The sequence below is a fragment of the Centruroides vittatus genome, unplaced genomic scaffold (genome assembly GCF_030686945.1).
Source record: "Centruroides vittatus isolate TY-2023 unplaced genomic scaffold, ASM3068694v2 scaffold_932, whole genome shotgun sequence".
Taxonomy (NCBI): Eukaryota; Metazoa; Arthropoda; class Arachnida; order Scorpiones; family Buthidae; genus Centruroides; species Centruroides vittatus.
In genome coordinates, this window is record NW_027122721.1 from 1,038,327 (window position 1) to 1,064,676 (window position 26,350).

The following is a 26,350-nucleotide window of genomic DNA, read 5'->3' on the forward strand; positions in this document are numbered from 1 at the left end:
TACAATAAAATTGATAAAGGTTATTTTTAAAATATATATATACAAATTTCGAATTTCTTAATATTTTCACATCTTTAAAATATAGTAAATCATAATTATAATTAATTGTTTAGCATTAAATAAAAAAAAAGGGACGGAAGAGCAATTAAAAATTACAATTCATCTTGTAAATTTTATATACTTGATAAAGAATGAAATGAATAAAATTTATAACAAGTTGTACTTATTATTGATAACTATGTACAGTTACTACATATTTAATTATATTTTCTATAATCTATGAGAAAAATTTAAAATATAATTTCAAAATAAAAATGAGATGATTTTTAACACTCAAAAATCTATTACAAGTGACTTAAATAATGTTTAAACTATAGATTATTAAGATTTCCATTTTTTTTCTTTTTTTTTTATTGTTAAAATTAATTAAAGAACATTTATTATAGCAAATTTTATTGATGAAGTGAACACGTCTACAATTAAGAAGAATATAAACCATCTCTAATTTTATAGAAGCTTGATATTTCCTATGTCCGTTCGATAAACAGGCAAATATTTCCAACTTTGCAACTTTAGTGGCCAAGTTAATTAATTAATTATTTTTGTTTAATATATGACTCATCATCAACTTGTATTTCTGAAAGATAAATTCTTCATCGAACAATCAATTGTTGTCTTCCAGAATTGAGGGGTACGACATTCTCCCGATAAGAAACAACATATCATTCGAAATTTTCCCAAATATGTCTTTTTAAGTTGGCATGCCACATTTGGAATTCTGCAGGTTCTCTCTATTATTATTATTATTATATTTTTTTTAACATTTCTTTACCAAACTTATCACTATATACAGTGTTGAAATCACACCAACGCACGCTTAAATATTTTACAGTGAATAGTTACATTTGGTTGTTTGAATTGATATATTCATCTACCTACAAACACACAATTTTTTAAAATTTGTTTTTGTTTTTTTTTTACTTAGGAACCAGACATAAATCCAAAATTGAACAAACAACTTTTCTTCTGTTGCGGGTTTTAAACTTAAAAAGTTCTTTGGATTAAGATATTATGAAGAAATTCTGAGAAGAAAAAAGTATACACACAATCGGCAAACAGAAGAAACTGTTTGCCTAGAATGGAAATATATGTTTTATATAATATTTATATTTATATATAATATATATATATTTCAATATATATTTAAGATTTTCAAGTGTATTTCCCATTATATAGAAGTACACAATCGCTTAGAAGGAGATGAGAAGAGAGAAAACATTAGAGAACACGAAGACAGATGAGTTTGTTTTAAAAAAAATGAAGACTAGCAATTACAATTAAAAAATAAATAACCACAAAAATTTGAACACGTTAAAAATATTCTTGTTCTCACTGTTTTAAAACAAACCAATATAAATGAATGTCGAATTTTCAAAAGAATCAATTGTAATTTTCTCTTTTGGAAATAAAGCAATAGGGATGGGATACATTGATGCCTCATTCTTAGCGCGTGTTTGTGTGTTTCTTTGAGTGTTTGTTTTTCCCTCATTTGTTTTCCGATATATTACTTTTTTGATTCTCGCCATGACAATGAATACAATGCATACATATAACACAATGATCAATGAGTTTAGCCAGTGTACTACGCAGTTTCAAGGCAGGTCCGAGTTTCATTCCCAGGTGAAGGGTCAGGTGATCTTCTGTCAATAGGGGTAAGATGGTGCCGTCTATGCAGTGTTCACGGAATTTCTGAAATAGAAATATTTTTATGAATGAAAATATAATTATTTTAATATTTTTAAAAAAAATGAGGTTTTTGATAGCGTATTATTACAATTGTACAAATAAAAATAAAATAATTGTTTCCTATAAACTAACGTTTACAAATTTCCAAACAAATTTTATTTTTAAAAAAAATCAATAAATGAATAAGAGTAGTTTCAAAGAATCAAAAACAAAATAGAAAACTAAGAGAGAAGTCATGCAGATTATTTACATTAGAACATAAACTCCCCGATATAAAGCGGATTAAGTCCTACTTAATTGGTGTGGAATTGATTCAGTGTGATTCTTATTTATAATTTTCATTACCTTTAAAGATGAAGATTACTTAAAGCTCAAAAACAACAAGAATTAAAACTTAATAAGTACGAACTTAATAGAATGACTCTGAATCATTAAAATTAAGAACTTCCGGATTTATAGTGTCATAACCTGAATAATCAAACATCTGGCTTTCATAATTAAACAACCAAAATTCTAAAACACTGCTTATATTTCTATGAATAGAGTTACATCTCAAAAAAATTAAAGAAATTTCGGCAAGAATTTATAATTATAATTTTATTAATTTAAGAAAATGTAAACTTAATTTTTAAATGTGAAATTTAAATTTTGAGAGTGAAAAAGATTTTTGATCTCTTATTCCCGAAAAAAAATGACAACTTTAATCACTGACATCAGCAGAAAGTTATGAGAAGCTAAAATAAAAATTAATTCTAAAAGTTCTATTGATTAAATTAATACTTTATTAGAAAGTTCTTCAATTTAACTTTAAAAACATCTGAAATTCGTTACACAGTACTTTAAACGCAATCGTCACTTAAACTGACTTTGTTCAGAGAAGCAAAAAGACTTCAAATTTTAAACATGACAATAAAGAAATTTGTTCCTTAAGATACTATACATAAATTTATAATAAAAACATTTATTACTTTTTTTTTAAAAAAGCCACATTTTTAACAATTGTAATGCCTGTTTTGAAAATCATCGTTTTGCACGGACAGATAGATAAAGCACGATTTCCGATATAACTGAGTTTCATAGTAAACCTATGATCAGAGAAGATTATAATGTTTTGTATATTTGCACGCAAGATAGCAAAACCTAAAATTTGGGCTGAAAAAAACCAATAATATTCCTTAAAGCAGTTTTGTCCCGAAAATAACGCAACAATGTGGCACCTCGTTATTTTTTTTCGTAACATAAATGCGTTATTGACGATTCTATCGCCGTCACACATCCCAACTTAAACAATTCGATTTTTCTTTTTTATAATAAGAATGTCCATTTCCGATTTTATTGTTTACGGTTCACAAACTATGAACCCAGCGAAAGATATTCGAAATTACGTCAGAACGCATCATGATAAAGAAAATATATGAATTGTCGAAAGTGTGTTTAGGTAAAAATTCACAAAATTACACAATTCTTCTATTATACTTCATAAATGAGAATATTTGTTTGTTCGCTATGCACTCCTCGGCAGTTCGACCGATTGCTACGAAACTCGGCAGTTCCGTTAAAATACTACTAACTTAGATAACGTCGTCTGTACCACCCGAAAATATTGATTGGATTTCTATATATTAATTTTTGTCCAAATTCGATTTGCTGGATTTACATATTTTTGCCGATAGATAGCGCTATATTTTAAAACTAGATTAAAATGTATACAAAAAAACATGTGACATAGCAACACATCCCTGACATGTTATTGGAGAAAAAATGTAAAGAAATGTAAAATAACTTGATTTAGTCGTTTCTTAAGCTCTAGCTGTTAATAAAAGAAAATATGTAAATAATCGCTTATTATATTCCATTCTTGTAATAATAGTTTTATTTCCAGAAAGATTGTTAGAACTCATCAGAAAGAATTAAGAGGTGATTCATATATACATCTATTTAAGAGATGGAATTAGTAATAATGTAGCTGGAGGAGTACTTCGTCAACTTTGCATTCTTCCATCAAATTTTGTAGGTAGACCACGTTATATGAATAAGATGCAATGACACTGCAATGTTCGCACTAATGGTCGACCTGATCTATTTATTACATTTACATGCAATGCTAAATGGAAAGTAATTCAGGACGAGTTACAAGTACAAACACATATTCACAGAGATAACCGTTGAAAGTTAGCCTATAATTACAAGAACGTTTTTATCATGGTCAACTTATGTAGGATGCTCTAGAGTAGGAACTGCTAACAATCTTTATGTATACAGTTCGGAAAAACATGCAATGTTTATATAAAGTATTATATCTTATAAATTTTATTTTCAAATTTACCATTCTTTGACACATGTTTTGTTTATTTCTTACATCACAGATTTATGTTACTGAATAATTTCCTGAAAAAATATTAATCTGAACATTCTGTTCCCTGTCCCTAAATGAAAAGAATATTTGTTCGATTTGCGCTGCTTAACAAAGTACCTTCACGGTAATTCATATCCGGGCAACGCCGACTTATCTGCTATCAATAGTTATGCATAAACGCACACACGCACATAAACAGAATGTAAACAAACGTTGCATTGAAGTACAGGGACGCCCGTACATTGGGGCACTTGCCTCCCCTTTGTCGTCGGGTTGCCCTTTTCTTGACCCCCAAAAAAGCTCTAAGGTTTCATCTTATTTTTAAATTATTCATTTTTATCACAGAAAACTTTTTACTAATAACAAAATAAAAATAAAAATATTCGTTATTTACCGAAAATTTGTTCTAGCGAGTCGTGATTGTTCGGTCGAGTACCTAGATATTGCTGTATTGCTGATTAACGCGATTTATATAGCGTTGAGGGATTAATTAAGTTAATCAAGGGATATACAATATATATATATATATATATATATATATATATATACACACACACTATGTTTTATATAATGTACTGTACATACGATGCCCTTTTTTTTTATAGCTCGTGTTCCCTTTTTATAGTCTGCGAGCGCCGTTGCTGGAACATGTACAATTAGTAGTGGGCAATTTATTGTTTTAGACGCCATGGGTTCATTGATTCAACTTCCCTTCACGTGGGAGCGAATCCATCTCGGGTTCTACGAAAGATTATCAACCTATAATTTAAATTAAGCCACAAGATCGGTGCAAAACGTTTTTTGCTCGGTTGAAATATTCTAAGAGAAAGCGGTTGGGCACCATCAAAAAATGAATGGTAAAACTGCTCTAGCCTACCCAAGGCCATGAAGAGAAGCTCTATGACTTTGTAGTTTAAAAACTATGCCTTTATATTTTATAGAATTTGCCCCGTGCGAAGGCGTCCAAATCAATGAATAGCACACTACTCACTACCTATACTTCAGTATAACATTTCGTTATTTCGTAACATGCTCAAGATATAGACATTGAAATGTTTGTGTCTACGCACGTATAAAAACATTACTAATCTAATCTAAGTTCAATAAAATAATACCTAGCTAAAACTGATTTACTACTCATCTTGATAGTAGCAAATATATAAAACATTATTATGTAAGCTAATCACACAACTTCCTATTGAATATACACGTTTCTTTAATAAACTATCATACTGATTAGAACAGTAAGAAATTTTAAAAATTTTACTTCAATGATAATAGAAATATCTAAGATAAAAACTGCATTGTATATACTGTAAGCTCGCCTTCTGAAATAAATCTTCAAAGTGTAATTTCATGTTTTTTCTTCATCGGAAAATATTCTAAAAGCAGGAACTGCAAATTTCAGAATTAAAGTGCAAGTTTTAGTAATTCGATCGTCAATTTATGTGTTTTAAATACAAAAGCACCTTTAGGAAACACGTCGATAAATAACACGAATGTAATCTCAATAGCATGCAATACTATTCTTGTAGAATTTTATTCGTATAAACAAAATATTATTATTATTATTATCAATTTAATGAATTATACTAATATAGTTAAACAATTTAAAAAGTAGCCTAATGAAAATTAAACAAAAAAAAAAAATCTTTAAACTTGTCAAAAATAAGAAAATATTCTCTTACAAAGCACAAGTATACAGTGTGTATACAATTCGATTATCGTAATTAAGTAGTCTATCAACTGCGACTTCGATTAAAAAAATAATTTAAATTTCTTTTCTTTTGTTTTATCTTCAAGTATTTATTTTGAATATTCGCTGGAATATCGAAAAACATTAAGATTTGAATTTTATTTTAGTAAAAAATAAACTAAAATTTATTCTCGTTTATAAATGTGAATTCTTAAAGGCAATCCATATTTTTAAATCATTTTCATGTATTCTTATATTTACAACGATATTGAGCGGTAACTTGCATACAATAATGTTAAATTAAGTATATTGCACTGTGATTTGAAATAGTACAGATATCGATTAGCATATAGAACGCTATCCGTCAAGATAATTTCAAATTGCTATCGTGTAGTGAACTATAAAGATATGATATCGATCAAAAAGTTTTCGTATATAATTATTGGCCGGTGGCCGTGTCCGCTTTTAACGTGGTGAAGAATACGGCCGTGTTCGTTGATTACTTCGTATCGATCAGGGGCGTTGTCAAGAGAAATTTAACGAGTCGGAATCATTCCTGAAAACAAATTATTTCCAGAAACTAGTTTTGACCTATGTAACGTTTTACGTGTCATCGCTAATGATAAATCTATATTAACTTCGTACTTAACTAATATAGCTTATACACACTGTATACGTAATGCATACATACATAACTGTATAATATACAAGCAGTTTATATTAGCAGATTATAATATTCTCTCCTTCCAACGATAAACTAGTATAGCTCGACATCATTTCGGCTATTGTTTATTAGTTATATTACTTATTGTATAAGATATTAGAATGTATTGTCATTGCATCAATTCTGCATACCATTTTCTGCCGAATTTTTATAGACGACATAATAAAATTCGACCTCAAAAGAACGATATAGGCTTACATAAATTCGATACTGAAAAAATTGCTGAACATAATACAAAAGTTTTGCCGCCAAAATCAATGTTAATAGAATGTCACACGTGCCAAGTGTTGTCGCGAATTCCCGCATTATATTAAATCACTACTGAAATGAAGCAGATTTTATAAGATACTACTCAAAACGTAACTTAGAGATACGTCAAGCAAATATTTCCAAATCAAAAGTTACAAGTACTTTGAAAATTTTTTATATAAATTATAAGGATTGGAATTTCAAAATAAAATGAAAATCCTAATGAAACTCTTAATTTGATCAGATGTTCTGTTAATTCTAATTATGCATGTCTATAGAATTTTAATTTTCATTAAAAATAGCTGGTAGTTAGGAAAATATATCAATAAATCAAAAATGAGATAATGGTGAAGGACTTATTTGAAGTATTTTGTATATGTAATTTTCTATTTTTAATTTCTCTCTGCCTTAAATAAGGCTGCTATAATTTAATCCTTGCTAATTTAAGCAAAATCATTATTCAAATGTCAACTAACAACCTCTGATTCATAGGATCATCATCTTGCTCATTAACAGACATAGTTGCTAACATTAACAGCAATTTAAAAACCATTAATAGCTATTTGTTTTCCATTTAAATTAACAATGACATAATTTAGACTAAATTATCATTAACTTACACACCTACATCAGCATTCAAACTTACAGTATATCACTTTTAGATATGCTTACCATAATTTAATTATTAAATTACTCAACTTATTTGTACACTTCACAATAAAAATAACAGTGATATAATGATATAATAAATAATCTTTCAAAACATTTTAAAAATTAAATTCTAATTTAAAGTTTTTCAAACTTTTGTAATAAACTTTGCTATATAAATTTTCAATGCCAAACTTATGATAGTGTATTACTAAATTTAAAACTTTATTTAATATCTTGCACAAATAATAATGCTTATAAATACAAATACTGGATTTGTAAATATTATGAGACTAAACTTTATGGAAAATACTGAAAAGAAACAATTTCTCTTCTGATTATGCAAAAAAATTTTTAATTCCTCTGACAACATTTTTACATCTAATCTCTGATTAGAATATATAACACTCAAATAATACAATGTATCAGCTAAACATATCAATGTTTTATATAATGTAAGAAATGAAAGTAGATTCCTCAGTAGTTTTCAAGTTTGAAATAAAAATGGCTTAAGTAATTTTCACTATTAGTTTGAATTTCTCTCCCTGTCTACAAAGGTTAAAAATCTTTATTTAACCCTTAAAAATTGTCAAGATTCTTCTAATGAGTTATTAAATACAACACTAACAATTTAACATGAATAAATACATTGTGTTAAATTCAATTTTTATAGAAGTTAATTCCAAAAGAGTTTAAGCTTTTAAAATCCTTTTCTGTTATGTATAGATGCAAAGACCATAAAGAATATATCTATTGAATACAATTTTATTTATATTATTTCTTTTAACTGAATAAAAGTGATATTCATATATACTATCCTGCAGCTGTATGAAGTAACACACTAAGTACATCAATGCACTAAATGTAAAAATGATTAAATCTATTATTTAATTTAATCTCAATAAAATAGTCTGTTAATTTGGGTAAACCAAAAACATTTACAAAATTTCTAATATATTTATATTTAAAGTAAGACATAGTACAACAAAATTAAACAACAATTTAATTAAATGGAAAAAATTATGTTAAAAGTCACATCCATTTTTATGTACAAGGTATATATATACAATTCCCAATAGTTTTTATAAAAAAAAACAGACTAAGTAATTGTTATAAAGGCATGATGTTTAACTATTTAGTTACACATCACATATTCTAATTCAGTATTTAGATAATATAATGTAATACATATAATTACTGTATATATAAAACATAATTTAGATATTATAACTAATAAAAGAAAATGTTGTTAGAAACTGTCTAAACTTCATTTTTCTGTAGCATTTTCCAGATGTTTTTAAATTTCATATATTGTAAATCAATTAATTTTCCTTAAAAAAATTGTATGCACACTATTATTTTCATGATTATACAAAAAATTTGTCAAAAAACTTTCTGAATTAAGTACAAAACTAGCCATGTTGCCATACTTCCTTGGCCTGTCAACTCTCCAGATTTGTCACCTATCAAGCATTTGTAGGACCAGATTGGACAACAGTTTTGGCCATCTACAAGTATGAGGAATCTGAAGTGGCAATTGCACATCTGTGAGAAAATCTGTCACAGGACAGCTTATGGCACCTGTATATGTCTCCATAGCCAACTATTTCAATACATGTATCCAGGCAAACAGAGGTCCTACAGTACCTTGTAGGAACTCCTCTTGCCTGAGTAGTTGTTCTGCAGAAAATTATCCCTTTGCTACAATATTGTAATCATTTATTGATGTCAACATTATGTTTACATTAATGAAATTTCATCCAATTCCAGCAATGTGACAGAATTAAATTTTTTGTCGAGTGTATTATGCATGAACAAAAAATTTGTCTAAAAATCAAGGGCTACCTGCAATTTTTCCACTTTTTAAATCTTAAAGATTCTGCTGTCTTATCCAGCCTATATGAAATCATATTTTGCCATTCTAATGAATTTCATAAGTAAATTAGCTCATTGATGAGAGAAAAACCACAAAGCCATAAAAACAAGTTAGCAGTAGAACAATAGAGCAATCACACCAAACAATGAAGTAAAATTATCAGACCATCACTACAAATATCTAGAACTATAGTGAAAATTTGTCTAAGTTGATTATCAATACCCTTTTTTTTTATACTAAACAATGTTCTTACAATATAATTTTTAAATTAAAAAAAAATATATGCTACAGACATTTCCAGTTTAAAAATAAAACTTTGTAATTTCATGAAAATTTGAAATGTTTATAAAAAAAATTACTAAATACTAAAATTTTACCTCTGCATAATCTGTGCAAGATTCTATTGATGTAACAAACTGAACAACATCATCCACATTCCATTGTGTGACATCAACCGTTTCAGACTGGTCAGGACAGATCTGTTGTGTGCAAACAGATGCACAACGTATTGTTCCTGTAGATTTAGGGATCGCAATATCTGAAGTTTTACTATCACAAGATTGACTATCATCAAAAGACATCAAAAAATCTTCTGCTTCTATTTTAATAGAATCATCGACACGTGGTTTTTTTGTAGTGGTTACAGTAAGATCTAATGGATCAGATCGATGCTCTCCACCATGAGTACGTTTCGGAGGTGTTCTGAGATAAGTTTCTAGCTGAGAGGTACTAGATGTACGAACAAGGTTAGAGCTTTCACCAGTTTCCGATTGAGATTCACCATATACAGGAGGAGAACTATGGGTTTGACGATCAACCATTGTTTGAACATTCGGTAATTTTGTTTCAAATGATGGCATAAAACAAGGTGTTTGCAATGTTGTAAAGCTAAAAATACATAATAATCTTAATTAATAAATATTTTTTTAATATAGTTTCTGTATTATAATTATATAGAAATATATAATTAATTCTATAATATAGAACTATATTATATTACTATTGATATACACTAGAATATAAAGTAATATAGTAAAATAAAATGTATATTATGTTGGGTATCAAGAGCCAAATATAAGAATTAACAACAATTATTTGAGAATAGCCAAATCCTAAAATAAACTATTACTTTTCCAGATGTGAGACACAGTCAGAATTTTCATATTTATTAGTCAAATATTTCTCTGAAGAGCATTGCTAATATTCAAGATTAGTATTACAGTTTTTCTAATGTACAGTACAATGCAGATATTCTTGTTTTCAATTGATTTCTTTATAACAAAACAAATAATGTTTTAATTATTAATTAATTTAAAACATTTTTTTAAAACTGATAAATCATCATTTTTAAAAATTAATCTCAATACATAGTTTCTTACCATTTTATTATAAAATTTCCTTTTAATTATATAGCAGTGATTCTGAGTTAAACAACAAATATAATTATATATTTTATTTGCTGAAAAAACTTTTAATTTATTACATTATTTTTCTAAACATTTGCACATACATTGAAATAAAAATTGAATGAAATTGTTTGGAAAAATTTATGTTTTCAGTATAATAAGAACTGTATTTCTGATGTATTTATTATTTTAGATAAATGTGAAAAAAGATGTTTTTAAGTTTGGCAATTAAAAAGAAATAAAATTGATTTATTATTAGTATTTTATTTTAAATTTTGTTTCTCCTTAAAATTTGCTTCCAACTGAACATCTAATGGAGAAAAAATTATTCTAAAACTTTTTTGCATTTAATTTCCAAAAAGATGCATAATTATAATGACCATTGTTATCTGAAATATTATCTCAGCAAGAAATTATTATAATAAAGATATTTGTTCATTCTACAACAAAAGAATAAAGCTGTACAAATATACACTATTACTCATCATAAAACTTAAAATATATAAGCAATATATTTGTTTTAATATCTGCTTTATTTAGTACAGTAGAGCATCGATTATCCGACTTAATTGGGGACTGGGGTTGGTCGGATAACTGAAAGGTCGGATAACTGAAAAGTCGGATAACCGAAAAGTATGAAAAATACATTATTAGTATAGTGTATTAGGCCTGGTTTAAATACTAGCCTCCCTTTCATGGTCGAGCCAGTGCTGCCAGCTAAAACATGCAAAAATTTAACAAAAATAATATTAAAGTAGCCAAGACACAACCAAATATTGTAGCGCCACATCACTAGAGGACATTTGTATTTGCCGACTAGAACGCGGTCGGTTAATCGGGGGTCGGATAATCGATGCTCTACTGTATTTTAAAACATGTAAAATTCTTTAATTTAAATTTTATTTAGCATCAGTTTCCATGATAATAGTTCTTTAAGAGTTGTTTATAGACTAAGTTTTGAGATTAAGAGTTTGTGAAAATGTATGAAAAAACAAACTTAATTCTTCCTTAAAGTTTTAGTTTCTACTCTATTAAATATATTGTTTATACTACTGATAAATCTTATTATTAAAAAACTTACATCTTACAAAATATTCTTTTTATAGATAATGAAATTAAAAACTTTTTCTAATTTATAATAATTATATGGAGAAATATCAAATAAAACTAAATGAAATTATCACAATGAAATATTCTGTAAAGTTTATTTCAATTCTTTTTAAGTTTACTGTGAGAAAATTAATGATCTACTGAAAAATTAAAAGTGAAAATATATTATTAAGATGTTTAAAAGAAAGTTTCGGAAAATTCAGAATTTCAGTTTGTATATAATTTAGAAGAGCGACAGTCTAAACAAAATCTTATAAAGGATTATCCTTAAATAAAATAATGAGATTCTGAAAGCATAAAAAATTGTATTTGTAAAAATGGAATTTTAATCATGACTATTACATTAATTTAAATATTCTTTTGAAAATGTAATTTTTAATTACATTATTATTATAATTAAAAAAATTTGTGGAAATTTTTAAAAATAAAACAAACTTCAATACAAAGGCTAGAAATTTATTCTTTGAAATATTTTCAGACTTTTTAGTCTAAAATCAACCGCTATTTGGTTACTTTTATGGTTTACTTTATAAATTTTAGTAGTTGTTTTGATAAATGCTAATTCTGTACATTCTCTACAAAACACTCTCACAGTACAAATTCCTGAAAGTGTCAGTACAGTTTGACAAATTAATATTTAAAAATTATTTTAAATAAAAAAATAATATTGTGACAATTTAATGATAAAGTGATAAACACAATTAAACTTCTAAAATGATTTTTAATGCAATTTTAGTTTAATCTTATTGCTATCTTATCTATTGAGATTACAATATGGCTACCATTTATCACATGTAAAAAAAATTTGTTTTTACCAACTGAACATTAAAAATTAACCATTATAATTAACTAATACTAATTAACTAATTATAAAATAATATGAAGTAAATAAAATGGTAATTTAAAAAATATCTGGATATCAGCTGAAATTAGTATCCAAAATTTAAGTACAAAATCATTTTTTAAAGTATATAATTTGATTGATATTTGATATCATTTAATAAAATTTGAAAATTTATACATTAAAATCTGATATACAGATATTCAAATCAAAGTCAAGAAACAAATATTAAGATTATATATAAATATAATACATTTGTATTTTGATAAATCATTTTGGCAAGAACAGATGTCAGATGTAATCAGTGCAGAGTCAATATGAAATATGATAACTTTTCAAGGCAAAACAACTCACAATTTGGAAACATGATTGATAAGTGCTGATAGGCAAATTACATATTTTATCCAATAAAAAAAAATTTATGTAAATGAATGTTTTAAATTACTCATGTATTATCAGGTTTAAAAACAGATATTTAAATTAACATGTAAATAGAAGTTTAAATGTATTTATAATTGTTATTTAATAAATGTTCTATTGTATTAAAATTTTTTTACTGGATTAAAAGATGTTATTTGTTTATATTCTTATCTACTTGAAAATGTTATAATTCATAATGTTGATTAACTTCACATAAAATAAATTCTATTTCTCAATGAAAAATGTAAAACTTAGAAAAGATGAATAATTGTAACACATTTAGATCAATCTCTAGATCCAAACCTATCATATTCAGGTGCAGACATAGCCCAACAGGTACATTTTTCAATATTGTAACATTGAAGCATTAACAAATTGAATTCCTATAAATATAATTATCATCCATAAAAAAGTAAGAAATCATCATCATCTGAAGTTTACTTAGTTTCTTTAATGCATACTGTGTCACAGTTGCATGACATTCCACTTGTTATTTATTCTACACCTGATCAGTATACCACGACCATCAAACGTCTCTCTTCTTAATTTTGGAGAGAGAACTACAGATCTCGTCCTTTACACAAAGAAATTAAGTCAGCCAATAAACTGAATTATAATTCATCTACAAAAGAATGCTAACTCATTGATCTGAATTCCATTAATAATGATATTTGCATCAGTCCAAAACAAGTTCTTCTGCACAAGGGACTGAGAAAAGTTCAAGAAATGTTCAAAATGAGTTAAGATTAAGATGGTCAGACAGCAGAAACAGTAAAGGCATTAGCCTGCTGTTTTGAGGATCCAGGTTTGAGTCCAAGTTAGAATTTCAAAAGTTTTTAATGAGGGGACCTGGTCAAAAACCCATGATGAACATGAAAGAAGACCTTAATGTTCATCAGGCAGAAAGAGTTAAAAATCATTATCTTCAAGACGTCTTAAAGCAGTTATCTCAGTGGATGAAGAAAGCTCCAGGAAAAATTATCTTGTTATAAACTGGTATGGAATATCAAATTAATAGCAAGATAGTGGGTGACAACTACCTAGATAATTCTTAGATAACAATAAATATTTTTACATGTTTTAAGAAGAAATAAAAATTTTAAAATCTACTGGTTTTTTAGTAATCAACAACATACAATACCAAAATTAAGTCAGTCATTCAATTTTGATATTGAAAAGCTTATAAGTAAATATCACTAAATTCTTTTAAATAGTTATAGTAAAACACCAAGTTGAACTTTAAGGGATTAAAAAATATTTCAGTCATATTAACTGAATTAAACTTTTTCGCACTTAATTCAGTCAATATGACTGAATTAAAAAGTTTAATATCAATTTTCTCAAATTGTTTCGTGGATGTAAATTTATCATCATTGTGCCATTTTTGATAAATCTGTTTACAGGATGATTATGAAATTGTATACATTTTACAGTGCTTTTGAGCCCATTGTCGAGGCACCCCCTTTTGTCCCAATCAGAATGCCAATAATATACTGTATTAGTAATAGGATGTGAATACGAGGTTGTAATGGTGTATTGTTGTGTTCAGCATGGAGCCATAATGTTTGTTTATCTTAACCACATGTATTCAAACAGAATATAAAAAAAGATGAAGATTAAGGATCTATCAGAGTGGAGAGTATGTAAGAAAGTAGGCTCAAGTTAACAGTAGTATCAACAATTTTAAATTAAGAGCATGAAAACTCTAGATATTATGCCCAAGACTTATAGACAGCTTCAAATTAATGCAGTTTGACTTAGCAATGTTTTATTGGACTGCAATTTGAAAAAATTGTACACCTATAAATCCCCACTGTCAATCATCCATCTGTTGTTCCTTAATCTCAAGAACGGAGCTAGACAGATGATAGCTGAGACTAGATATGGAAAGCTTAGGGGTAGGAGGTCCCGATTAACTATATAGGAACTTATGGTTTGCACTGGAAGTCACGTTATTTCAATTTAAAAATTTCCCCTGAAAGGAGTTAGATAGATGACCAGCACAACTCTATTGCTAACAGGAAAAGGAAGATGTACAGGGGCAAGACTCTACCAATTTGAGGTGGAAAGCATATATTTTAAACTAGCAGATAAGCTCGGCGTTGCTTGAGCAAAAAGTAATGATAGCGAGGATTAAAATTATTACATTATAGCCAATCTTACCCGCTTTCACAGAATGCAAGAATTAGGTCCCCCTGTTTCCAGACTAATTAGAGAATTTTTAGATGGGTCTAAAAATATGATCGATTTCCCGCAAAAAACCATATCTGCGCCTGTAAATCTTGCACACCGCTTTCTCTTAACACTTCCATTGTTAAGGAATAAACTTCTTTCATCCCCACGTGTTACTCTATTAAAACGCAGTTAAAAACAAAAAATTCCATCTAAAATAGTACAGTAGAAGCTGAGTTCTTTAGGATAAGTCTTAATTCTTTCCCTCTTCCCTGCGGGAGAATTTCTAAAAATCCTTTCTTAGTGTGCATTCTCGTAGCGTACCCTACTAAACACAGTCAAAAACGCAAAAAAGGCATCTAAAATAGTACAGTAAAAGCAGAGTTCTTCAGGATAAGCTATAATCTTTTCCCTCTCCCCCGTGGAGGAATTTCGAAAAATCCCTTCTAAACGTTCTAGTGACGTACCCTGTGTACTAAATTTCAACTTTCAACTCCTAACAATTTGGGCTCTGTGCTGGGTCCAGAACATTCAAGAGTATTCAAGAGTGTTCTGGAATGTTCCACAATGATCTGGGATGTTCCGGGATGTTCCGGGATGTTCTGGAATGTTCTGGAACATCCCAAAACATTCTGGAATGTTGTGGAATGTTCTCGAATATTCTCAAATGTTCGAATAAAAGAAACGTTTACTGGACTGTAAAACAAACGTACTACACCTTTTAAGTATCCAGTAGGAAGTTTTATTAGATTAAAAACGTTTTCGGCCGCATTAATCAGCCTTCGTCAGTTAACGAATAACAAAAACGAACAAAATTCGAAATTACAAAAAAACGGCGTTCGAAATTTACAAAAAACCGCGCTTGCGCATTGACGGGTTTAAGCCCCGTTTTCGTATACGGAAAACGGGGCTTAAACCCGTCAATGCGCAAGCGCGGTTTTTTGTAAATTTCGAACGCCGTTTTTTTGTAATTTCGAATTTTGTTCGTTTTTGTTATTCGTTAACTGACGAAGGCTGATTAATGCGGCCGAAAACGTTTTTAATCTAATAAAACTTCCTACTGGATACTTAAAAGGTGTAGTACGTTTGTTCTCAAATGTTCTGGACTGTTCTAGAAATTTCTAGAGGGCAAAACTTCCAGCCCTTATATCTTCAACAGCACATCCTTCAGGTAAAAATGGGAACCTTCATGAATGGGAGATAAAGGGCTACCACACCATATAACTCCCTTGATCGTACCGGAACTTGTTTTTGAGTTTTAGTGGCATGCACATTGTACACTTACATTTATAATATATATTGATATTGATTAAACAAATATGATTAAAAATTGCATCCCGGAATTGTGACAATGAATACTTGCAGGTTGTATTTGTTTTTTGGTTCATAAAAATTATTTTAATTTTGTCATGTGTCTGTGCATACGTTTCCTTTCTTAATATATAGAAGTTTTCCAAAATAAATTCTATGATGAATTCTACTAAAAATTTTGTCTAAAAAATTGAAATCATAAACTGGAAAAAAATTACAAGAAAAAAACAAAACATTTCAAATTCCAGCACAATACTTAAATTTAATGTCATTAACATTTTCAGTCATGTTTAATGACAATCAGGCAGTTGAACTGAGAGCATTACACCTACAGACAGCTAAAGCTACCAGCAGGTCATTTACTACATAAGACACCTCACAGTATACAAGCTCCTTAGGAATGATCCAATCAATACACAACATGTTTCTGATATTAATTGTGTTCTAATCAAAGACAACTTCAACACCAAATTGGAATACATTGGACCCACTTCATATTCCTTGGATCAAAGAAATAACAATAAAAAAAGTGTAATAACAGCTTTGTTGACTTATATGCCATGGAAAATGATGTAGATATTGACTTCCAATGGACTGAGATATTCAGATGGGTATAGGATCTTGAATACCTGAACTATGTGGAGCAATTGGAAATTAACAAATAGTCATTAAAGGCCAAAGCAGTTAATCATGAAGACAATATTACTTCATAAATGTGGAGAATGTTTTATGAAATTCTGCAAAGGCAAACAGAGATAATAAATTGTCAGAGCTTAGGAGGTTGTTTTTAATATCTTACAGTATGTATTATGTAGTTCTATATTTTGTAACTAGTGTAATATGATGTAATTTAAGTATATCAATGGCATTTTTCATAATTCTGATTAATCACGCTGCATATTTCATTTTTAAAATGAGAATTCCATTTTGTTCGATTTACATTGTTCATAAAATTGCTTAGTAATGGTTGTTACATGGTAAACATAACTGAAAACATTAGTGACATTAAATTTAACTATCGTGCTGGGACTTAAAAGGTTTTGTTTCTTTCGTATATAAGAGTATATTCATTAGGAAAAATCATTCATTATATAAACATGTCAAATAGAGAAAATATCTTTACGCTGCAAAAATATAAATTAATATTTCATCATATTTCAGAATACTAATTTAAATGTCTTGTGAAAATCTATATTAAGTAGTAGATTATTCTTCATTTAGCTTCTTGTTTGGATATGTATTAAACTATTTCAGCAACCTAATAGTAATGTTTTTTTCGAAACTTATCACGACGACTTCTGTATGTTAAAAGAACTTAAAGAAAAGTGTTATAAGTATCAAATAACAAAATGCATTTCGGACCTCATATCATCTCTTTTCAGTTGTCATACAGTTGTTACATATTAAAATTTTGTGTACAAACCAGATTATTAAATACATATTTGGTTTTCAAATCTTCAAATACATTATTAAAAGCAACAAGACACATACCATAAGATAAGCACACATTTAAAATATAAATAAAACACAAAGTGAAGAAAAAATTTGAATGTATATTGATTTGATTTGATATATTTGAAGATTTGAAAGCCAAATATGTATTTAATAACCTGGTTTGTAAACCAAATTTTAATATGTAACAACTGTATGACAACTGAAGAGGGATGATATGAGGTCTGAAATGCATTTTGTTAAAGGTACTTAAGAATAAAAAAAAAAGTGTTATAACATACAGAAGTCATCTGGATAAGTTTGGGAAAAAACAGCACTAATAGGTTGCTGAAATAATAAATTTCAAGAAAATGGTCATAAAATGAATCTTTCCCTTCATTAATCCAAATTTTTAAGAGGACAATTCAAACAAAAATAAATTACAATAAGCGTAGTAGGCATGACAATTTATTCTTATTATGTAAATATGAGAAACTCAACCAAATAATCTAGTTTACTTTGCTAGCTACATTTTTCCCCTTTTTAATCTGTAATAGAACGTTTATAGAATGTTAGTTGTCATTAACTCATTGTATCATTATTTTACAAGCTGTTTTAATAAATTTAGTAAAATAAAAAATCATAATTTCAAATTTAAACTTAAATTTTATTTTTATGAATTCAATAAATATCATGTTTTTCTTCTTACTTGTAGAAAGTTTTATTGTGTCCTAAATTTTTATTACTTTGTTAGACATTTCCGATGATTCAAACATTGAATAACTTTAATTATTCTAGGATCTTTCAGATTTTAAATTATGACTGTAACCTAGGTTTAAATTTTCACATAAAATTTAAGTTGTATATGAAAATTTAAATTATTACAATGAAATGCTGATTAATTCACATGCATGTAAATTTCTCTAAAATCTTCTGTATGAAAGAGGTAAATGTACTTCCAATTCATATAAAATATTCTGTATATTAACAAGTTATGTTAGTAATACTAATTATGAGCTATTTAAAAAAATTAAAATTAGTATTTAATACAAAATGAAATTTATTATTTTAAAAAATATATATATGTATATATACCCATTATACTTTGCAAAACTCCTAATGAAATCTTGGCAATTTCTTGTCCACAAATCATATTGTTTCTTTGTCCAAGCTGCCATGGAATAGGTAGTTGATAATTCACAGTTGCCCAATTCCAAATCTGGACTAACTCTTTCTGTTTTGATAGAAACATCAGATTTTACACAGTTCTGATCTACATTCAACTGAGAAGATTGAATGGCTGTATCTGTATTTCCTGAAATAACAAAACTGTTCAACTGTTCAATTTGATCTGCAGTTTGTTGAATATCATTTCTTGACTGAATGAAATCTTCTGTTTCTGAAGAACATTCTGCTTCACTTTCAAATTCATCTTGATTTTCATTGAAAGAATTTTCCACTTCATGAAGGTTCTCTAAACCTAGCAGGCCAGATTCATTAGATGCTTTAATTTCCGAAATATTTTGAATTTCTGTTTCATCAAATGATAAATCTTTAATTTTATTCACAGAAGACTGATTGACTAATATTCCTGGTTGAATCTGTTCTTCGGATGTCGTAATAGGTAAATGTTCCGAAGGTGCTTCAGAAATGACAGGTACAGTTCTTGCTTCTACAGCACCAGAATAGCCAGGAGTCTCTGTAGAATGAATATCTGTTTCTGTGAAGAAATTTAAAAATTATTTTTAATTTTAATATAATGTATAAATTCTTTTCTAAATAAATATAGAGTTTAAATTGACAGTCTGCTATGCTTTCCAAAAATTTACTTTCATACACATTTTAAAATTTTTATTTATTTATGTCTAATGTATAAAACTATTAAACTAATATATTAGAAGTAAAATCAATAAAGTTAAATTGTATTTAAAATTAACAAGCCATGTCAAAAAAAGATTTTAGAATTATGTTTACTATATTGGACAAATTTAAATGTATTTTTTTAGCTGTGTATTTAATGAAAAAGTGCAATTATGTCTACTTCATCTTCTAGTAGCAATGTTAATAAACATGCTGCAATCAATTGTTTTTTTAATGGTCAGCAGTAGTCAAGTTGTGCAACTGCAATAAAATGATAATATGACACAGAGGAAAAGCACAAATCAAAATAAAGCTTTTGTATAACAAGAAAGTATAGGAATGGCAAAACAATGCTAGTGAAAAAGATCACACTTTTTTAAATCATTTCTGAATGTTTTAACAGCAGTAAACATTATTAGCAAGATTGAGGCTGAAGTTTTCAATGCAAAAAAAGTGTACTTCGGACATTCAGTGCCGCTTTTCTGTAAGCCTAGAAGTTTGACAATGGCGTTTGGAATGTCGAGCATGATTCCACTGACTTTTCCAAACACTATTGTCAAACTTCTAGGCTTATAGAAAAGTGGCGCTGAATGTTCGATGTACACGTTTTTGTGTTTAAAACTTCAGCCTCAGCCTCATTATTGACTAAGCTAATCAAGATAACAGTACTGTTTCCATTATTGCTAGAATAGCTTAATATTGTATAATGTAAAAATATACAATATTGTAAAAATTTTGTATAATTAGTTTATCAAACATTCTAAAAATGTTTTCAGTTGGTATTAGGAAGTTTGTGAATTGATATGAGTAACATTTAGAGAAACAAGATAACTACATTAAAAATTAATAATTCAAAATACTTTACACATTTTATTTTGTCAATTTTCATACAATTATAAATGTCTAAATATGGCCCTTTATGAGTAATGCATTATACTTTCTGAAATTATAATATTGATGAAGATTATCTTATGAAATAATTTCAAATTGACAGGAGTTTACCTTTAATATAAGAATGAAAAGTATTTAACTTATGATTAACCATTATGATTATTTTTACATACTTAAATAACTTTGATATAAATGAAATTCTTAAGAATCAATTAATGCACAATAATAAATACCAAGATGAACAAACTTCATAACAATCAAAAATATCTCTAAAAAAAGACAATAACATTTTTTAGATCATATTTGTTTTTGTTTCAAGAGATACAGTATGCTTTATGCATTCAAAATTATATTAACAACTAATAAAAGTAGATCAAATCTAATAACAATAACAATGTTTTAATTTTTTTTCGGAATGAAAGTACATTAAAGTTGTCAAAATAAATTTCAAATTTTGCCTCTGTTGAAATAAAATAGTAAAACATTAATATTTAAAACAATTAAAAGGCAATACAATAATAAAGTTCAAAATAATTAAGACAAAAATGAAATAGTTTCATAAGAATAAAACACAGTCAAACCTCATTAATAAGTTATTGGTTTATTTGAAGTCCACATAAATACAAAATAAATTTGTGGTCCTGTGAATGAGGACAGGCATTTCAATGTTAAGAAATTTGGTTAATACAAAATATCAGTTAAGATATAATACAAAGCTTGTGGCTCCATGAATTCAAAAACAATTATATTATGTCATTTAATACAAAGCACACTGTTTCTAGTTTCTCCGAAATCACATGAGCCAAATTAGAAAATTACAAGTCATATCACGACCAGGGTCTTTTTCAATTTTAATGTTGGGCCACAACACTTATAACATCAATACTGTTGTCGTTGACAATGCAGACATTGGGGATACACTACCAACAATGTTCACACCAACTCAAAAACCACTCTTTTATAGTTGTGTTGTGCACTGTGACAGTGCCAAACAATTAGTAGTTGTTTTCTATACAGAAACCTGACTTGCAGGTGATCTGCTAGAAGGATGCCTTCTGGGAGGACATTCTATGGGAAACTGGCCTCTATTTGGGTCTTACAAAAATGAAGAAATCCCAGAAAATTCAACATGCTAGCTTGTAAGCAAGACGTGAACCCATGACCAACTTACCTACCTTATATAACAGGGGTGGGCAAGCAAGAGTTCAGTGGGAGCCGAAATGTAGGTTTTGCAAAATGCATGGAAGCCACAGTTCTGTACTGTCGTGGCAGATAGTATGGTAAGGTGCGTGATTTTATTATATAATATAAATATAATATAAAACAAATATTGAATTTTTTTAATAAACATATTTTCACAAAATTATAGAAATAAAATTGTAAAAATAATAATAAAAAACAGAAATTAACACTTTCAGCAAGAGCCGCATGTAACTCAAAAAGAGCCGCATTTGCCCACATCTGTTATATAACTTATTTAGATAAATAATAAATTTTTAAATAAAATGATTAACTTGATATTATTTATTTCAGTATATTATTGAATTAATAAAGTAAAACAAATACTAAAAATAAAAACAATTTACTAAATTTTAAGAACTGAAACTTCAAACTTTTAAAAATAGCATTTCTTTTTAGGTACTATTATCTCAACTACAATAGATTAACAAATAATTGTTCTCATTGTCACCTAAAGCAGATTTTTATTTAAGAAAAAAAAAATTCAAAAACATTTAGGATCTAATCTGCCTTTTTTGTCACAAATTAAATGAGGGATGCTGAAGAGGCACTGTCTGCACATGGTGACAGATATAAGGTGATACCCATTAACACAAAAAATAAAAGTTACTTGTCCAAACTTCAAATGTTATTTTTAAAAACATTCATGATGGCAAATATGGTTTACAGCAGTGTTTCTCAACCTTTTTCTCATCATTCATCATAAAATTATGGATAATTTTATGTGAATCATTAATTATATACAACTATGAATTATGCTTATTTATTATGCCTATATATGCTTATCTAGAGTTACTGGTAATCAACTGCGCCAGCATCAGTACAATCAAATATTTTTCTGGACTGGTGGTTGGAAAACATCTGCAATATAATGCATCATCACACACATGCTAATAAAAGATACTTATTAATTATTGAAATATTTTTAATTTTTAAGTTAAAGAGGGAGGAGCTAAGTACTTCTGGATCTGCCATTGCGAGCGACTGTATGTATGGTGTGACATTAATGGTATTTGTAGTATTTGAATTTATTTTTTATCAATGTAATATCTGAGATCTTGAATACTTTCTAGTATTTGATTATTCATAGATAGTATTTTATTCAGAAAAAGTTAAATTTTGAATAATCAATGTATAAATCGAAACTATTTAAAATTATAAGACTGACATATTAATCAAATGTAAATTATCAAATCAAAGAAAATTACAGACAATTACTAGATAATGGATTCAAAGAAAAAACAACCAGAGTATTGAGATAGTTTTCTGAATTTAGCAGTTTGAATTCCAACATCTTACAACTGTCTTTTAGCATAAGACAGAAAAGTTTTTCATGTTTCAATCTAATAACTAAGATGCTTCACTAAACACATTTAACTAAACCTTTAACTTCCAGAAACAAAATTTTTAACATAAAAAGTTCACCTGAGGCAGACCTTGGTTAAGTCAAAAACATTTGTCAGAAACTGTTTACATTAAAAATTTTGTTACTGGAAGTTAAAGGTTTAGTTAAATATGTTTAGTAATTCATTGCAATATTGAGAAGAAGGTAATTTTATTAAGATATTTCATTTTAATCATCATAACATAATACAAATGAAATAACTTTTATAAATTCAGAAATAAAATATAGAAAAGACAATTAAGATACAAATTAAAATCATCAAAACTTCAATTTCCAAACTGCAGAAAAAAAATTCCTAAAATTTAATAATTAGTAGTGATGTAACGAATAGTATATTTGGCCTCAGCCGAATACCGAATATTTGGCTAGGAGCGTGGCCGAATACCAAATATTCGGCCAGGAGTGTGGCTGAATGGCCGAATATTCGGCCAAACTATTCGGCTTGATTAACGCACGTACGAAAATTGACGCGCAAACCCCATTATGGCAAGGATCGCACACTCTGCTCTCTATTGGACCGCTGTCACTACAATTTTTTCTTCCAGTAGGTCTAAATTATTTAAATTAATTAATTAAATTATAATTATTAAAGTTAATGTGAGATGGAGCCTAACGTCTACCTCTAGTGCCGAATTGGTTTATAATTTATGTAATAGCCGTAAATAGCCCGATATGATTCGGCAGTTGTTGGTATTTAGATGTAAGTTATAACTTATTTTATTTGCAATCGATCTTTTTAACTGCTAAAATTTTGTTTTTACTACGTATTTGTAGACTGAATAGTGCCCTAAGGATATACTTTAGTGGGGAGATATGGTCTAGTTTCTGCCCAGTTGTGGAACAGTTCAAATATATTATTGGGGGTTTTCTATTTGTGAAGTTTTGTGATATTTTAGTGCTATTGTTTTTGTCAATATTTTTAAAATTAACATGATTTCAAATGTTATCTTTTGCATATAATGAAAAATGCTCATTCTTTGCTTTATATATAAAATAAATTATATATTAGTTACTCATCTTCTAGAAATAGATAAATGATTCTTTCATTAAATACGATAAGTTTCAATAAAACGTCTCGTAAATCATTTTGAAATATCGTAAAAAATATAAAAATATACGCGAATACGAATATAACATAATTAACTAAACAATAATATTAATGCCCGATACATTCTAACCTACACGCCATCAATGCCATAAGATATCGGGCTAGATAAAGGCTATATTATTATTTAATTACGAAATAATTTAATACTAGAGTTAGATGCTATTTCTTATTAACTTTAATAATTATAGTTTAATTTTCAGCATTAATAAAAGTTACCAAAATGATTAATTTACTGTGTTTTTGTTATTTCTTACTCCTGTTTTAGTATTGGTATTCGCGATGTGACTAAATATTCAGTATTCGGCCGAATAGTGATTTAAATATTTGGTATTCGGCCGAATAGTGAAAACTAGACCGAATAGGCCGAATACCGGGTAGTAACCGAATATTCGTTACATCACTAATAATTAGCCTTATTTCAGTCTGAAAATAATTCAAACTTAATTTATGTTTAGCTATTAAAATCAGATTATGGCTTATTATATGTTCAAATATTATTTTTACATTCAATACAAGTAGTTCCAAACTAATAAACATAAATAAATTATTCTAAGTCCTGAAAATAGAGAACAGTTTCAAGCAAGCTAGCATCTTCATATAAAACCAATTACAGAAAGAAAGAAATAAAATTTGAAACTGAAACTGTTCTTTCTATCTTTGACAATTTGGTAATTTCAAATTTAAAATTAAATATGAGTTCATAACTGGTTAAAATTTCTATCTACTTCTAAGATGTCTATATCATGAGATCTGATTACATCTCATTTTCTTTGGAGACATTGAAAATTGTTTGATTTTATGCTGTTTATCTAAACTATAGTAAAATTCTTAATAATAATAAAAAAATTCATTATTTTTTTGTAAAACTCTTGATGACTTGGATTTTATCTTGAAACATTACTGTAAACTTGTATTAAGATCAGAGAGATTCTATCAAACTGATCGAAAAAATTCTTTATATTTAGAATTTCAAAAAAGTAATTTTAAGTTCTTTCTTCAAAAAAGAATTTTCTACTCTATTAATTAAGAACAGCTTCTGCTTTTTAGTTTAAGTATATATTTACATTATATTTGTTGTTTATCAACAGGATTTTACAGTAGACAGAACTGTTTTTCTTATATTCTGCATACCTATTCAAAAATTGTTTTGCAGAAGAAATTAGAAAAACTTTCAATGTATCAACATATTTAAGTTCACAGACTTGCATTATTTTTAAATTTGTAAAACAGGAATTTTTAATGAATACACTATCTTTTATAATACTTCTATTAATCTAAAATTAAAACAGGAAACTAATTTTCAAACAAACAAAAAAACTAAAGAAATAGGAAAATAAAGCATTAAGTTACATTTCACAATAATAGAACATATACTAGAATATTTCAAAAAAAAAAAAAATATATATCATCATCATAATATGCATTAAAATGAAAAGAGCATTCATTCTTTAATTCCTTGCATATATATTTAAAATTATTATTAATATAATGATTATATCTTTAAAAAAAAAAAAACAATCTCATATGCAACAATCTTGCACATCATATATGGATGAAGAACAAATCAATTGTTAATATATTAAAGCAGTGTATAATTTAGTACTAGAAAACTAAATATAAAATTACTTACCAACAGTTTCTGTGGAATTATTTATATTTGTCTTCTTTTCTTCAGATTGATTCAGAGATTTTGTTTTGTTTATCACTAACTGGTCGATAATATTTGTTAAACGGATTTCTTTCTTCACTTCAATACTATAAAAATTAATTATAGGAAAAATATCTATAAATGATGATATGTAAAATATTTTAAATTTTATCAAATATTAAAAATACATTAAATAGAAAAAAAATAAACATT

At 27.5% G+C, this 26,350-nt stretch overlaps 1 protein-coding gene across 2 annotated transcripts in view; it reads right to left on the reverse strand.

Moving 5' to 3' along the window:
- Nucleotides 1–436: 436 nt before the first annotated feature.
- LOC136990414 (uncharacterized) overlaps nt 437–26,350 on the reverse strand; it is a 46,135-nt gene continuing 20,221 nt past the window's right edge. For both annotated transcript variants that reach the window (XM_067288801.1, XM_067288802.1), the window contains exons 3-6: nt 26,120–26,244; nt 19,082–19,706; nt 9,673–10,183; nt 437–1,749 (exon numbers count right to left, since the gene is read on the reverse strand). In XM_067288801.1, the coding sequence (XP_067144902.1) occupies nt 1,546–1,749; nt 9,673–10,183; nt 19,082–19,706; nt 26,120–26,244 (1,465 nt within the window). In that variant the 3' untranslated portion in view covers nt 437–1,545. The remainder of the gene's footprint in view (nt 1,750–9,672; nt 10,184–19,081; nt 19,707–26,119; nt 26,245–26,350) is intronic.